At 43.1% G+C, this 15,617-nt stretch overlaps 1 protein-coding gene across 1 annotated transcript in view; it reads left to right on the forward strand.

Annotated features, from left to right (window-relative positions):
• The window catches only part of PDE11A (phosphodiesterase 11A), a 332,237-nt gene that overhangs the window by 303,108 nt on the left and 13,512 nt on the right, over positions 1–15,617 (forward strand). The window contains exon 19 of the mRNA XM_036253345.1: positions 2,911–2,994. Within this exon, the coding sequence (XP_036109238.1) occupies positions 2,911–2,994 (84 nt within the window). The remainder of the gene's footprint in view (positions 1–2,910; positions 2,995–15,617) is intronic.

The raw sequence follows: 15,617 nt of genomic DNA on the forward strand, positions 1-15,617 counted from the left end.
AAATTGGACTTCATCAAAATTAAAAGCTTTCTGTATCAAATGACACTATCAAGAAACTAAAGAGACAACCCACAGAATGGGAGAAATTATTTGCAAATCATACATTTGATATGGGTCTAGTACCTGGAATAAAGAACTATTACAACTTAACAGTAGAAAGACAAATAACCCAATTTTAAAAGTGGACAAAGGGTCTAAATAGTTATTTCTCCAAAAAATATATAAATAGCCAATAAGCTCATGAAAAGATGCTCGAACTTATTAGTCATCAGGGAAATACAAATCAAAACCACAGTGAGATACCACTTCACACCCACTAAGATTGCTATAATAGAAAAGACAGACAGTAGCAAGAGTTGACAAGGATGTGGAGAAATTGAAACTTTATACATTGCTGGTGGGGATGTAAAATGTGCTGGTGGGGATGTAAAATGTGCAGCTGCTTTGGAAAACAGCTTGGCAAATCCTGTAGACGTTAAGCATTGGAGTTACCATATGGCCCAACAATTCTACTTCTAGGTATATCCCCAAGAGAATGAAAATAGACAACCAAACAAAAACTTGTGCATATATGTTCATAGCAGCTATTATTATTCTTAATAGCCAAAAGGTGGAAACAACCCAAGTGCCCATCAACGGATAAATGGATAAATAATATATGGTATATCTATACAATAGAATATCGCTTGGCAATAAAACTGAATGAAGTGCTGATGCAATGCATGTTACAGGAATAGACCTTGAAAACATTATGCTAAGTGCAAGAAGCTGGTCACATAGCATATAATTCCATTTATATGAAATATGAAAAATAGACAAATCTATAGAGATAGAAAGTACATTCATAGCTACTTAAGTGTGGGGGTTGGGGAGAGAATGGGGAATGACTGCTAATTGGTATGGGGTTCTTTGGGGCTGATGAAGACATTCTAAAATTGGCTGTATTAATGGTTACACAACTAATTGTGAATATACTGAAAACCATTAAATTTTTTAAAGTAACTGTATACTATGCACCAGAAAAGAGTAATTAACTAAATAAGAAAGTATCTCCTGATTAGGAGAACTATAGAGAAGATAAAACAGAATAATAGTTTATAAAGGAACATTTTGGACCAAGACTCATGCAGTTCCCAAGAACTACTCCTTTCTCTACTACATTTGTCTTCTCCAAATTCTCGTCCTCTTCCTTGATACTTAACACTGCACATTGCAGGACAAGGATGAGCAGAATCTGTGGGAGTCAGTGACCTTCTCCTTAATTTGGAGATGTTTTCCTGAGCAATGTCCTTGTATCTTCTTGTGATCCTTGACAGCTAGTGATTTCTGCTCCACCTACACCCACCCTCATCCATGAGTCTGCAGCTTGCAGGATTTTTCAACATCTCTGGACCAAGGGGATGTCTTTTTTTACTTATTAAATTTATTGGGGGGGACATTGGTTAAAAAGATTATATAGGTTTCAAGTGTACAATTCTATAATACATCATTTGTATAATGCATTGTGTGTTCATCACCCAAAATCAAATCTCCTTCTATCACCATATATTTGACCTCCTTTATCCTCTTCTACTTCCCCCACCCCCTTTCTCTCTGGCAATCACCATGCTTTTGTTTGTTCATTTGTTGCTTTCTGTTTTATATCCCACATATGAGTAAAATCACACAGTTCCTGACTTTTTCTGTCTGATTTATTTGCATAGCATGATAGTCTCAAGATCCATCCGTGTTGTCTAAAATGGCCGTATTTCATATTTCCTTATTGCTGAACAGTATCCCATTGTTTATAAGTACCACATCATCTTTTCCAATAATTTTTCAAAGGACTCTTCGGTTGTCTCCATGTCTTGTCCACTGTGACTAATGCTGCAAGGAACATAGGGTGCATATATTTTTACAAATAAATGTTTTCAAATTTTTCAGGTAGATACCCAGAAGAAGCATCGCTGGGTCATATGGTAACTCTAGTCTCAATTTTCTAAGGAACTTCCATACTGTTTTCCATAGTGGCTGCACCCATTTACATTCCCAAGGGGATGTTTTGAATCTGTCCTCATGACCTATGTGTGTGAATACCAAAATTATGTGGATGGCACATCTTATCTAGAGGAAAGATGGTAAGGCAGGGCAAGGTCAGGTGTCTCTTAGACCTTGGCCTTAGACCTTCTTACTGGTGAAAAGGGCAGTGTTTGTTCAAGGAATCCATTTTACCCCTCCAATTTCTGCTGATTGTTTCTCTTTCCATGTCTGTCAAGTAGATACATGTCACTTCTTTTCCTCAAAAGCGTAGCTAACTTTTCTAAGCATTATAATATCATAAAGTTTAAAGGCTGGGAATTGGGAGAGAATGGGCACCTCCTACCATCATCCATCCAATGATAGATAAAAAAAAAATTTAGGAATTTATTAATGACAGACAGAACCTGATTGAAGAACACACAGAATTGCCAAACCAACACCCTACCCTGAAAAATTCATACAGATAATCTCTATTTAAAAATGAAATTGCGTGTAAGGATCTTTTCCAAACTACCCCACCCTCTGTCACTATAAAGATGAAAGCCTCATTGTGTTGGTGGCAATAAAACACGTCCCCTGCCCCTTGACTTGTACCCAATTCCCAGTGACCTGATGACTGATTTAGTGGCAATTACCTGTATCTGAAGACAGCCTGTGGCCCCAAGGAATTGTGTACTATAAAGTTCAAGTGAATTCGCTTACAAATCTCATAAAAAGAGGTGAAAGTATTTTATTTTTCATCATAGATAAAAGAAAAGAAAGTGCGTGTGAAGCTCGAACACTTGCGAAGTGTTCAGTTGATAGAAATTGGATCCTTGTGGCAAACTATTTGACTAAACATCTATAAAACTCTCCGGTGTGGTAAAGCAAGGCTCTCCTCCCCCCTTCTAGGCTATCTTTGACCGGAACCGGAAGGATGAGCTGCCTCGGCTGCAGCTGGAGTGGATCGACAGCATCTGCATGCCTCTGTACCAGGTACTCACGTGCCTCTGTACCAGGTACTCGCGTGCCTCTGTGCCAGGTACTCGCGTGCCTCTGTGCCAGGCACTCGCGTGCCTCTGTACCAGGTACTCATGTGCCTCTGTACCAGGTACTCGTGTGCCTCTGTACCAGGTATTCGCATGCCTCTGTGCCAGGTACTCGTGTGCCTCTGTACCAGGTACTCGCATGCGGGAGGGTCTGCGTGTCCTGACTGAGCCAGAAGAGAGTATGGTTTGTGCTTTCAACTTTAGTTTTAGGAGACTCTTCGGGTATGTATGTTGCTAAGAACTACGGTTGCAGTTTGCCTTTTCTCAGATTCTGCTCATGCCCTGAGAAAGTTGGCACTAGAAGGCCAGAGACCTGAGGACATAATCTCCATGAGCCTCAACTCCCTCATCGATAAATCAGGATAATAATGCTTTTCTCAGTATTTCTCAAACTGTGCCCATGAAACACAAGTATAGGTATGTCTTCAAAGACAGCTCGCAGGCCCAATAACTAGGGAACCTCCCTTGCACATCGAAATACTGAAGACACAGAGAAGTCCTTCAGGAAAGAAACATCTTTAACCTTGATTAACTCTGGATTTCTCAAACATTTGGCCATGGACAGATATATATGTATTTTTTTTTACAATGTTTTTTACTTTTATGACCACCTTGAGGTTTCCATGATTCACAGTTTTCTGCTCTGACGCCCTGGTCTGGGTCACGGAGATTTGGGAAGCACCTTCCACCTTAAACTCCCGCTCTCTGAGATGCATGTGACAAACGCCAACCGCTGGTTTCTGAGCGCGATGCACTGACCAGACCCTGCTCCCGGCAAGGAGACAGCGCCGCGGGCTTCGAATGTCCACACCCCACTTTCTGAGTGTGGCTTAGGGCTGGCATCAGTTAGCATTAACAGTTTAGTGTACACTGGCTTTTAATTCTACTTCTAAGCATTTGCTTTCATGTGTAAAATCTGGCAAGTTCTTTACCCCCCACCTAGCTCAATCAGACTGAACTTCTTTCTAACTTCAAATGAGAAACACATGCAGGGAAAGCAAAACCGCTTCACTTTCTCACTCTGTGTAACTGCATTAAAAACACAGTATTGTTTTTTAAGGGCCTCACAATCATTAAGTTTCAGGCTTATCTACCACTTGGTTTCAGTACTTTTAGGAACTGCTGAGCCCTGTCACATTAAGCTAAAAAACAAAAAAACAAAACACAAAACACTTAGAATAGTGTCTTGGAGATGGAAATGCAATTTTTTAATGATTATAAATAACAAAAGTAAATTTATTTTTGTTTTATGTTATCCATTCAATACATGATTGTATAAAGTCAGACAAAGTTTAAAGGAATCTAAAATAGATTATTTTAGTTATAATTGAATATGATGTTCTTTTATTTAATAATGAAAGATCAGATGAAAAATCAAGAATGATGTACCCTATACTATAAGGGGATCCTCAACTCTCTTTTCTCTCTGTCTGCTCCTCCCATTCTTGATCTTGGTATCTCTGAATACTCTGGGCAGTGCTGGGTCAGGTAAATCTTCCTTTGCTAATTGACTTTGACAACGCAGGTTGAATTATTATTTTTTTTATGTTATTCCGTTTCTGGTGCATATTGAGGCAAACGTGGGATGAATAAATTATTCTTGCAATTAATAGATTCCTTTTATGTGGAAAAAGCTTAGAAGGATGAAGACCTGAATCTGTGGAGCTGAAACATTGTTGGTACAGGTTTGCAAAGCTACTTTGGAATGAACCCAAAGTCAACACACCCTTCCCATGTGATTAGTTATAGTAAATGCTGGAAAGACTCTCATGGGCTTTTCTGTGTTAATTTAATTGTTTCACTACTGACTCACAAACATTTGGGCTTATCTAACACTTCCTATTGAATATTTTGAAATATTCAGGTTAACAAGAGAGTTACTTGAGTCTCAACTGAAAATAGCAATTCCCGGAATTTAGAGAGTAATATTACCACATCACCTTGTTTATTATTCCTGACTCTTCACATCTGTTTACTTTACCACTTACCTGTACAGTTAGATACACCCGCTGTCTTTATCCGCAGGAAATTAACTTACAGAAATGTTAGTGGCACAACCACTATAGTAGAGGTGTGTCCCCCTCACCCCAGGCCTTGGCTTGGTTGATGACCTTTCCACCTCCGCTGGATAGTTCTACCATGTCTTCTAACCCGACTAAGTGGGGAGAGTCGTGGCATTCTAAAGAGCCAGTGGACGGAGCTATGTATAAAAGTTCATTTATACCTGCTGCTGTGTCTTCTTGGTTAACAGAACATGAAAACCATGTTCTTTTTTGAGTTCCTTATCATCACTAGTTTATTAAATGATTTTATTTGTAAATTCTCCACAAGCTTTTGAAACCAACATTTCAAAGAGCCCACAGACTGAAATCTGTAGTGATTTTACCCTCTCTGAGGGTCCCGGTTTTGTTCCATCTCACGCAGTGGATTTTTCATCATTGACCTAGACGATCATACATTCACTGTTGGCGCTTCCGAACCGGAATGGAATCGGTCAGCGGGAAGGAGTCACCGTCAGCGCGAAGACACAAAACCTCTAGGAAATGACCACTAAGCCAGGAAAGTCGCTGATGTGACACTGATTACCGAGGCAAAAACGTCTGCGGGAACTTGGGCTGTTGTTTGGGATTTTGAACATCCAAGTGCAATAATAAAGAGTCTGAGAGGACACAGGCCAATGGGAAAGTATGCAGGTGGCAGGGACCCCGAATCTGAAAGACAAGGTCTGAATCACAGCGTGAGAATTCGCCGTGGCCTGCGTCAGCATGGCAGAGGGCAAAAGGATGCAGAAGAGCACATACGAGACAAAGAATGTCCCTTTCATTTCTTTTAATGCCCAGGGCCCTGACCCCAAGATGGGGCAGGTTCAGGTGGCAAGACACCCCATGGCACCTGAGGGTATTACATGGAGCGCTGGCACCCCGCAGGTGCAGAAGTGCAGCCTGAATGCTGGAGGCGGCTGGGTGCCCCGTGGGACCCCACCCAGAGTTGGTGGGGGAGGCAGACTTACAGCTGGGCAGTAGTTGCAAGCGTGGTTTTAATACAGCTTTTGACTTCATTACTTTCACTGGATCATTCGGTTTCACTTCATGGTTCCGAGAGGGTTGTGCTTGTCAAATAGTGAAACAGGGGACACGCAGTCTCTGCTGGTGCTCCAGTTTGCAGAGTTTGCTCCCCTCTAAGCAAAGCGTGAGGGTAATGACCAGTCTAGGGTGCTGCAGGGCTACTTGTTCGTGTGCTCAGGGGGGAACTCACCAAATTGCACTGGCCCATTTTGGATGTCTCTTACCTTTAACACTGAAACTCTTCTCTCTGGAACAAATTTAATTTCAGGCAATTTGGGACTATGTTGAGGTAAAACAAGGAGAACCCTTTCTCCCTTGTCCCCACTTCCACCAGATCTATTTATGAGGTACTCTTTACCTCAGTACTCCAGTGATTGATTGAAAGTGACTGACAGAAAATGCATAAAAATATAGAAATAAAGTGGTGGGTAGGGAGGGCAACTTCACAGAATGGTCCCTGCTCCATGGGTAGTTATATAATAGGGAGATACGACATGTTTATAGGTGAATATGTAATTCTCCAGACTTGCTCATCTTTTTAATCCTACAGTTCCAAACTTTTCTTTAAAAAAGAAAAGAAAAGAAAAGAAAATGGTCCTAACAGGCAGAAGTCATGATTTATCTGTGACAGCATTTTAATCAGGAAGCATATTGGGAGCCAGGAGTGGGCAGGGGACCAGCGGAGCGTGTTCCCAGAGAGGACTGGCTGCTTAGTTAGCTCGGTCCTAGCGGGGTATCTGGGAGGAAGACATTGACATCTGATTCTCGTGCTTCTGCTGTCTCTGCACCCTGCTGGGGATCCATTAGCCTGCTGCTCAACGTCTTTGGAGAGGGAAAAAAAAGATAAAGAAAAAGAATTTAAAAAAAAAAACAACACCATCAAACTTTGGAGTCATTGCTGCGCCAGCCTTAGGGATAAACAGAAGCCTGCTGTCCGGGCATCACACTGAGCTCCTCTGTGCAGTGCAGCCTACATCTGTGCCCTTTATTTTCATTACTGACTTAATCAAACCTCAGTGTACCTAGAATTTCAATGATGCACAGAGGCATTATAAATCTTCTGTCTGTTAGAGATAGAGGGACTTAATTTTTCTATGAATGTCATCAAATTTCAGCTGACCCCAAACTGGTCTTGATGTTGGAGTGGATTTTTTCCCACAGATAATGCAAAAGGGCTCGACCTGGACAGGATCTAGCCAGAGTACTTCTCTCTCGCGCTCCACTTAAAGGAAGAAAAGTTTGGCAAGAGTATTGTGTCGCTATGAAAATGCCATAGGTGGACACAGACAGCAGTGCAGTGAAGGTGGGGGGGAGCAGGGAGGACGGTGTCAGTGGGGGAAAAGGGAGAGATCAGTTTCTACATCAGTTTCTATAATGTTTTCTACAATACTTTCAACAATAAAAAATTTTTTTTTTTTTTAAGTGTCATAGGGCTCCTGCAACAGGCAGGACTTCTGATGTTACAATTATAATAACTTTGGGCTTTTTTCTGCCTTCAGTTGTGATGGTTGTTTTGGAAAATAGGTTCCACTTGGTGCAATTATGAATATGCTCTCTGGAAAGAAGGAAGAAAACATCTTTAAAGTACTGTTGAAATTATAGAGACTGGGGACTAGAATTGATTAACTGAAAAAGATGTAAGGTGCTGCTCCAAGATAGTTTTTCTGGATACCAATAAAAGCACCCTTAAAACAACTCAGTGTTCCCCCAGATGGTCCATGCTTTGGGTCCAGTTTTTTTAAAAAAGAATAACTAATGAGCTACTGGGTGACTGGTTAGAATATAAAATTATCTCCTCTTAAAAGCCTATAAGGAATGAAATGTGGGTAGGAAGAACAATTTCATCAGATGCTTGAAAAAATGGGTCAAGTCTACATCAGTTTCTATAAATGTTTTCTCTACAACATAGTATTCTTATGGATGAGAGGGAGAATGGTTGGGGCTGGTTTTTTGCCTGTCCTTACAAAGGGGGGACATATATGAATGACATCTTATATCACTCAAAAACCTCCAGAAGGCAGGAAAGGAGGGAGGAAAGGAGGGAAAAAGAGAGGGAGGGAGGAAATAACTTTCTATATTCCCTACAAGTTATTTATCTGGCTTCACCTTTTCTTGGTGATGGGGGTGGCACTCAGGAACTGGTATTTAAACTTGACAATTTAAGTATCTTCATTTCTTCTGGTTAAAACAGGTCTTCGGGAGTGCTAAAATGAGCATTGTTCCCAGTCAGATCCATTTCTTCTCTAGCTGACAGCTAGGTGCCAGGGGACCCCCCTATCCTGGTAGCCATCCTCTGACTGTGAGGGGGCAGGGCCCAAGTACACATGCTGCCTTAGGGTGTTACTGGGCTCACTGAGGTGGTGACGAGTGTCATTGGGACTCTGGGGGAGTCCATGCTGGCCTCTGTGTGACTGTGGGTGGGGTGTGAGGAGCGCTGTGCAGGCCACTAGCTCTGCTGCGAACCCCATGCTTCCTGCCGTGGGCTCCTGGGGAGGCCCCTCCAGCTTCCTGGCCGTTCTAGGAACTGGTCCTCTTGCCATGTGCTCAGCCCCTGTGGGACTCCCACGAACTCCCCGCTGTTCTCTCTTCACCCTCCTGCCCACACAGCTTCCTCGGTCCTTTCTAACACGTGCCAGGGGCGTGCTCACTTGTTCTAGGACAATTCCGTCATTGTCCTGAATTAGGCTCAGAGATTCAAGACACAGCTCTCCCCCAGCCTGTGACCCCGAGGAACATGGAGCCTAGACACCCTCTGCTGATGGCATTCCTCCTCTCTCTTCCCCGCTCTCTCTCGCCCCCCTTGCTCTCCCCTCTCCCTTGCCTCCCCTTCCCTCTCGGCCACAGGGCAAAGTTCTACAATTCCTTATTCTTGTTGGGTGGGAACCAGCCTTTTATGGTTTCCTCTGAGCTCCCCATCTAGGGCTTTGTAATAGAACGAAGATCTGACTTAGCCAGGCTTGGTTCCTCATAGGTAAAGCAAAGTTCTAGAATATAGAAAGCCCTTTCTCACCACACAAAGCTGCACTGGAGGGTTAGTCTCAGAGCTGAAGGAGGACAGCTTGCTGTTTCTGGCGGGGAACCCCCATTTGCCAAAAGGAGGGAAGTCTGCCAAGTTGGTTGGGGGCGGGGGGAGCTCCAGGCATCGCGATTCAAGCTGAATGAAAACACGTTGGTTTTTCATTTAAAAAAATTTTTTTATTGATTTTAGAGAGAGAAAGGAAGAGGAAGAAAGAGAGATAGAAACATCGAGGAGAGAGAACATCGATTGGCTGCCTCCTGCATGCTCCCCACCAGGGATTAGGCCCACAACCTGGGCATGTGCCCTGACCAGGAATCGAACCAGCAACCTCTTGGTGCATGGGGCAACGCTCAACCACTGAGCCATACAGGCCGGGCATGTTGGTTTTTGAATATTTTTAAAATATTGTCCTTGTTACACATACTATACCCAAGTCTGAGTACTGAGAGTAAAACCTGTTTACTTCAAAAATTCAAATACTTTTAGTCAAATATGAATGGAAGAGAAATACAAACATTCAAAGGTGTCCATTTTATGTAATTTATAGGCCCCTCAGCCCTTCTGCCAAAATGACCTTCCTTTAAAAAAAATTGGATCATATAATCCCCCTTCTTAAAAACCTCAGATTACTACCAGCATCTATAAAATACCTTTTAGATCCCCTGCCTTGGCCTGTCTCCTGTCCCCTTGCCCGTCACCCATGCACCCTTCGCTCCACAGCCAGCACTCGCTCGCCCTACTGTCCATCTTCCCTTGCTTTACTTACGCCTCCCTCCCTCCCTCCCTCTGCTCTCTGCCTGGAAGACAAGCAGCCCGAACTGACATCTCCTCTGTTAAACCTTCATTCCCCCTCAGAGCCTCCCCGGCACCCCTCCCTCTCTCTAACCACACATCGCACCCTCCTGTGGTTATCTTTCTGTCTGTCTGAATCAGCCACATTAGACTGGTTTCTCGGCACCGTCCTCCTCCTCGTGTGTGGCACGGTGCCTAGCATATTTGAACTGCTCAGTAAATGTTTGTTGAACAAACGAATGAAGAAACAGAAAAGTGAATCATGGGATGCAGTACTGCAGAAGAAATTATAAGCAGTGGAATGAATGCATAAAGTTGGATTACAATGTCATTTTAAACTATCATCTATAAATATATAAAACTTTTCATCAGAGTATGTGCTGTTATATTCCTGCCCATAACCTGAAGTATATGGCCTGTGATATCTTCTTAGAAAGTGGTTTAGTCTCATCATGGCTGAATGGCCCTTAATTCTAATGTAAAAGACCAGCTTATAGCCATTAATTGTTCAGGGCTTTGACTCTTTCAACTAAGAAATCCATGAAATTTTCTTCTATTCAGCATTGCCAGAAAATATAGTCTTCTAGTTATTTTAATATTCAAGTTAATAGAGAGAACTAGCACATATACATAAATTAAAAAATATATATATTGTATATCCATACATGATTTCAAGAAATTATAATACAATAAAGCACACCAAGTTTATCATGATTAAAGTTAGTCTGTCTTTGACTTAGAAGACTGTTCATATCCTACAGTACCTAACAGTTACCAATACAAACATCAAATCATGTGCTGTGCAGGATGAAGTGCTGAACAGCAGAGGGCTCATAACAGAAGAGCATTGAAGTTGGTGTCTCTTCCTGCCTCGTGCATGATATGTGGCCAGTGGAGGCATCTCACACCCTCGGCTACATCTCGAAGTTCTTCCTGCATATTAACATGCCAGGATGTTTAATTTTGTCATGTTCCACCTCTAAAAAATAAGTTCTGCTTGATAAAGCAACCAGCTCTATGTAGTTTTTTTTAAATAAAATGCACTTTCACTGATTTTATTTCATGCAACTAAAAAAAAAAACCCTCCTTTTTATACAGTAGCATTTAATCCATTCCTATTCATATGTATTTTATGAGCTCAAAACTGCCATCATGAATCCATATTAAAATGCTGGAATCTGGTGAGAAAAAAAAACAAAACCCTAATAAGGCTTTCGAAGGTAGAATTTAAGATAAGATCTATTTCTTCTAATCCAGCTGACCAGCATAAATAACTCTTTTAAAAAGTGTTTCTACTTTGGAATCATGAAGCTAGAAATCACTTAACCTCAAGCCCATACAAGGCTTGGAATGTTGTCTTGATTTGAGTTACTTCCCAGTTCCTCTAGAAAGCATATTTTAATACCAATTTACCTCTTCTCCGTGGTACTCTCTTCTTTGACTCCCTTCAGAAGAAGAGGGGGGAAAGGGAGGGAGGTAAAGAGGGAGAGAAGAGGGAAGGAAGGTAAAGAAGGAAAATTGCCTTTTTAAATCAGGAAATGAATCAAAGCCTCTTTAAAGATGGTTTTTGCACTGTGAGTGCCCCTCAAAGTTTCTGCATGTCAGTGTTCATTTGGAGGGTCAGCATTGTTGGAGCCCCTGGGAAGTGAGGCATGAGATAAAGCATCATTGCGTCTGTCTTCACGCGTCCCTGTGTTTTCTTATAAGAACCCTAGCCACTGGGTTTAAAGCACAGTCTAATCCAATGTGATTTCATCTTAACTTGATTACATCTCTGAAGACCTTGTTTCCAAGTAAGGTCACATTCTCAGGTACCAGTGTTAGGACTGCGGCATATCATCTGGGAACACAACTCGATCCATTGAAGTTGAGGCATGAGCCTGGAGATGAGGAACAGTTGGAAGTCAGTAAATGGCATTTTGGGAATCTCCCCAACCCCACACAGCCAGGCAAACAGCCTCTGCAGCCACTGCCAAGTCGGGAGACCAGAGAGCCGTCTCTCTAGCACTCCCTGCGAAACCTCATGCTGAAATGAAAAGTCTGTGGGCTGGCTCAATGCCAAATACCCTCCTCCCCTGCTCCCAGGCACCAACAGCCAGAAGCCCCAGAAGCAGAAAAACGGGGTTTCTCGCTGGGAAAACAGCCTCAGAGAAAAGACGTGGAGAAATGGACTTGCATTTGAGAGAATTTTATCTCCCTCAATGAAAAACTCAACTCCCTGCAGGATGCCCTAAAATGAAGTCCAGTGGATCACAGCCTCCCCCACTTCCCCATCCCACTTACACCCTGCCTTGAATAAGTCTGCCGGTGCCTTGCACTTAAATATATGCAAACAGACAAGGGCCTCAGTATGTTTGAGGAAAGCCTACAATATTAAGAAATGGAAGCAAGTCAAAAACATGGGGAAAAAAGGAGTCAGAGCACACAGTAAAAGCAAAAAAAAAAAAAAAAAAGAGACAACTTCAAAAAAACCTCTAGTATCATCAAAAAGAGAGGAAATGCCCTGGCCGGTTGCTTGCTCAGTGGTTAGAGCATCGGCCTTCGATTCAGAGAGACCCCGGTTCGGTTCCCGCTAAGGGCATGTACCTCGGTTGCAGTTTGTCCCTGGCCCTGGCTGGGTCGTGCAGGTGGCAGCCACTCGATGTGTCCCTTTCACATCGATGTTTCTCTCTCTCTCTCCCCCGCTCCCACTCTATCTGAACAAAAAATGGAGAAAAAAAAAGTCCTTGGGTGAGGAATAAAAAAATTTAAAAAAAAGACAGGAAATGTCATAAACCATCACCAAATGCCAGGTTTTTTCCCTTCTCTATTTTTGAGTTATCATGATGTCTCTCCTTCCTCCGGGTCCCCTATGCTGGAAGGGCTCTCCTGGCTCGGTCTCAGCTGCCAGCTGCTGCCACTCAGACCCTTGCCAGGCTCAGCAGCCCCTCCCCAGTGTCACCCCTCGGTCCCATCGTCGTCCAGGTTAACACCACAGTTATCTCCTAAAGGCCGATCTGAGGGCGGGTCCTCCAGACCACCCCTCCCTATTGCAAGAGGGAAGGAAACCTGGGCTGCACGAATGACCTTCCCATGCTCACCCCCCTCCCTGCTTCCCTTGCACCCTCTGCTGGTCTTAACTGTCCGCTCCCCACTCCCAAACTGCTGCCCACTCGTGTTCCACACCCTCCCGCCTTCCTCACAGGTCTCTGCCAGGCCTCCCTTCCCTCTTCCCCCAGCAAACCCTGCTCTTACTGTGAACCTGCTCAGAGGTCAGGTTCCTGTGAAACCTCTCATTGCCCCCGCCGCTGGGACTCTGCATGGTCCCCTGTCCGCACGTTATACTGATTTACATCCACTGTCTCCGTGACTCGGCCACACCAAGTGCCCCCACCTCCGCCCTCACCCCAGCGGGAGCAGCGGGGAAGTTGTTCCCCGAGGCTGGGAGCCCACAGCCGGGGCGAGAGGGCAGCGGGAGCAGGAGTGGGGAGCCAGCTGCTGGGAAGACCTCGCTGCCTGGGCCTGTCAGCGCCCTGAAGTCACCCGCCGCTCCCCAGCTGCCCTGTGCGGGGCGTTGGCATTTCTGTCTTTATTTCACAGTCGAGAAACTAAGGAAGTTATACTTGCTGCTCAGAATCGCCCCGGCGAAGCAGAGAGTTTCAGCCTGTGAACCAATGCCTCCTACAAGAAAACGGAGGCTGAACTCCAGAGCCGTAGAAGAATAGCTGAGCAAGGACTGTCCTTCAAGCTCTTGACTTAAGGTGTCGTCGGGGATCGCAGTGCTATGGATGGTCTGAACAGCCGAAACATCTAAACAGGGAAGGATAAAGAGAGAAACAGAGACAGAGAGAAAGAGACAGAAAAAAGGAGAAAAGAGACCTAAGATGAGGCAGTCAGGGCTGAGTGTTTTTATCAGCGTCCTCGTTGGAATCTGCCATCTGCACTCACAAAACCTGAAGTTCACTCTCATCGGCGCTCTTGTGGTGATCACCACTGAATGGAATGGACCACAGTGAATATTAACCTTTCCAAGGGTCTGAATGAAAGGGGATGAGGTATGTGGAAATGCTTTAATATTATTTGTTAAAGCCCCCCATACATGTGAGCCATTATTATTGTTGAATATTATTATCACGAATCTGCCCTCTAGACTTCAGTGGACTCTTGGAAATCTGGATAAAAATGCCCAACTGCCTGTTTCTCTAAGATGTAATGAGTCTACAACAACGTTTCCTGAGACCTACTATGTACCAGCCACCAGACTGACTTACCAGCACTATCCATTTAATCCTCTCAGCAATATCAATTTATAACACTCTTCTATCCCCCTTTTCAAATGTGAACACTGAGGCTACAGAGTTTCTGTAACTTGCCCAAGAATATACAGATATTAAGTAACACAATTCTTTCTGCTCCCACGCCTGGGCTCCTCAGCAGTTGACCTCCTGAGATGTGTGTGCATTCACATTACATAAATCTCATCCTTACTGAGTAACCTGAAACAGAAGCAACATGCTGTTGTTATACTAAAATGTTTAACTGGAAGCGAACTCAGCGATCTGCAGCTGAGGAAAGCGAAACCCTGAAGGTCACTGTGGCCCGACTTGACAGTGGCAAAGCTAGGTTGACAACCAAGACTTTTGACTTTTATTTTCAGATTTGTTTCAATACACCCAGTCATAGACACATAAAATTTGAAACATATTATCTCAAATTTTTCAAAGCTATCCAGAAGGGACAACATTTAAAAAGGAAATCTGTGTTAGTGGTGATGCCGATTTCAAACAAGCAGAAAGCGGAGGCAGGGAGTTTGTTTTGAAGGACAGCGTGGTGAACCAAGATGTCTCCAAGAACAGGAGAAATGAAATGAAAAGTCAGCAAACAGGGTAGAAAAGGCAGCCCTGAAAGGGCCTGAGAAACTGAACAGAAATTCTGAAGGAAGATAAATGGATAATTTAAAAACCATTCAGTTTTTAAGAAAGACAAAGAATAAGCTACATTGCATCAGAAAAGGCCTAGAAATGATGATGGATGGGGCCCTTCAAATGAGTGGTGAACACAACAGAATCGCAGTTGCCTGCACAATTCCCAGCTGAGGGCAAATCTGAGCAACTAAATAAGGATATGAGACTGATACGGATTGAAGAGTTTTTCAAAATCTATTTAATGGCCAGGCAGGGGACATTGATAGCTTTTCAGAGGAAATGTTTAGGATCAATGAGGTAGTCGGCCTTTATTTGGGATGGGATTGGTGACTGGGGTGGGGGAGGGGTTTATGCACAACATCACAGCAAACATTAAGATACTAAGACAATTCTTGAATTATGGTGGTGAAGCACTAAATTATTTTGATCTTTATGAAATGAGCCATTTCTCTTTTTTATCCTTGAAAGTTTTCTTTCACTACTAACAATCAGATGACTTGTTATTTAATGATTCTAACACATGATCAAAGATTGCTAGTTCCTTTATAAAAAAGTTCACATTAAACTTTTAAGTAAAATATCTTATTGTTAAATAGTTTATACACAGCCAGTAAACAGAATTTAAAAGGTACAAAAGGCACAAAAACATTAGAGAAAAGTGTCCCCAGGCACTCAGTTCCTGTCCAACCACCAGGAACCAATTTCTTATGTAAGTGTCTAAAGACAGTCTCCACGAAAACATAAATACAGTGTGTTTTTATACTCTTTTAACACATAATGTTTACACGCT

This window comes from Molossus molossus, unplaced genomic scaffold, assembly GCF_014108415.1.
Source record: "Molossus molossus isolate mMolMol1 unplaced genomic scaffold, mMolMol1.p scaffold_m16_p_11, whole genome shotgun sequence".
Taxonomy (NCBI): domain Eukaryota; kingdom Metazoa; phylum Chordata; class Mammalia; order Chiroptera; family Molossidae; genus Molossus; species Molossus molossus.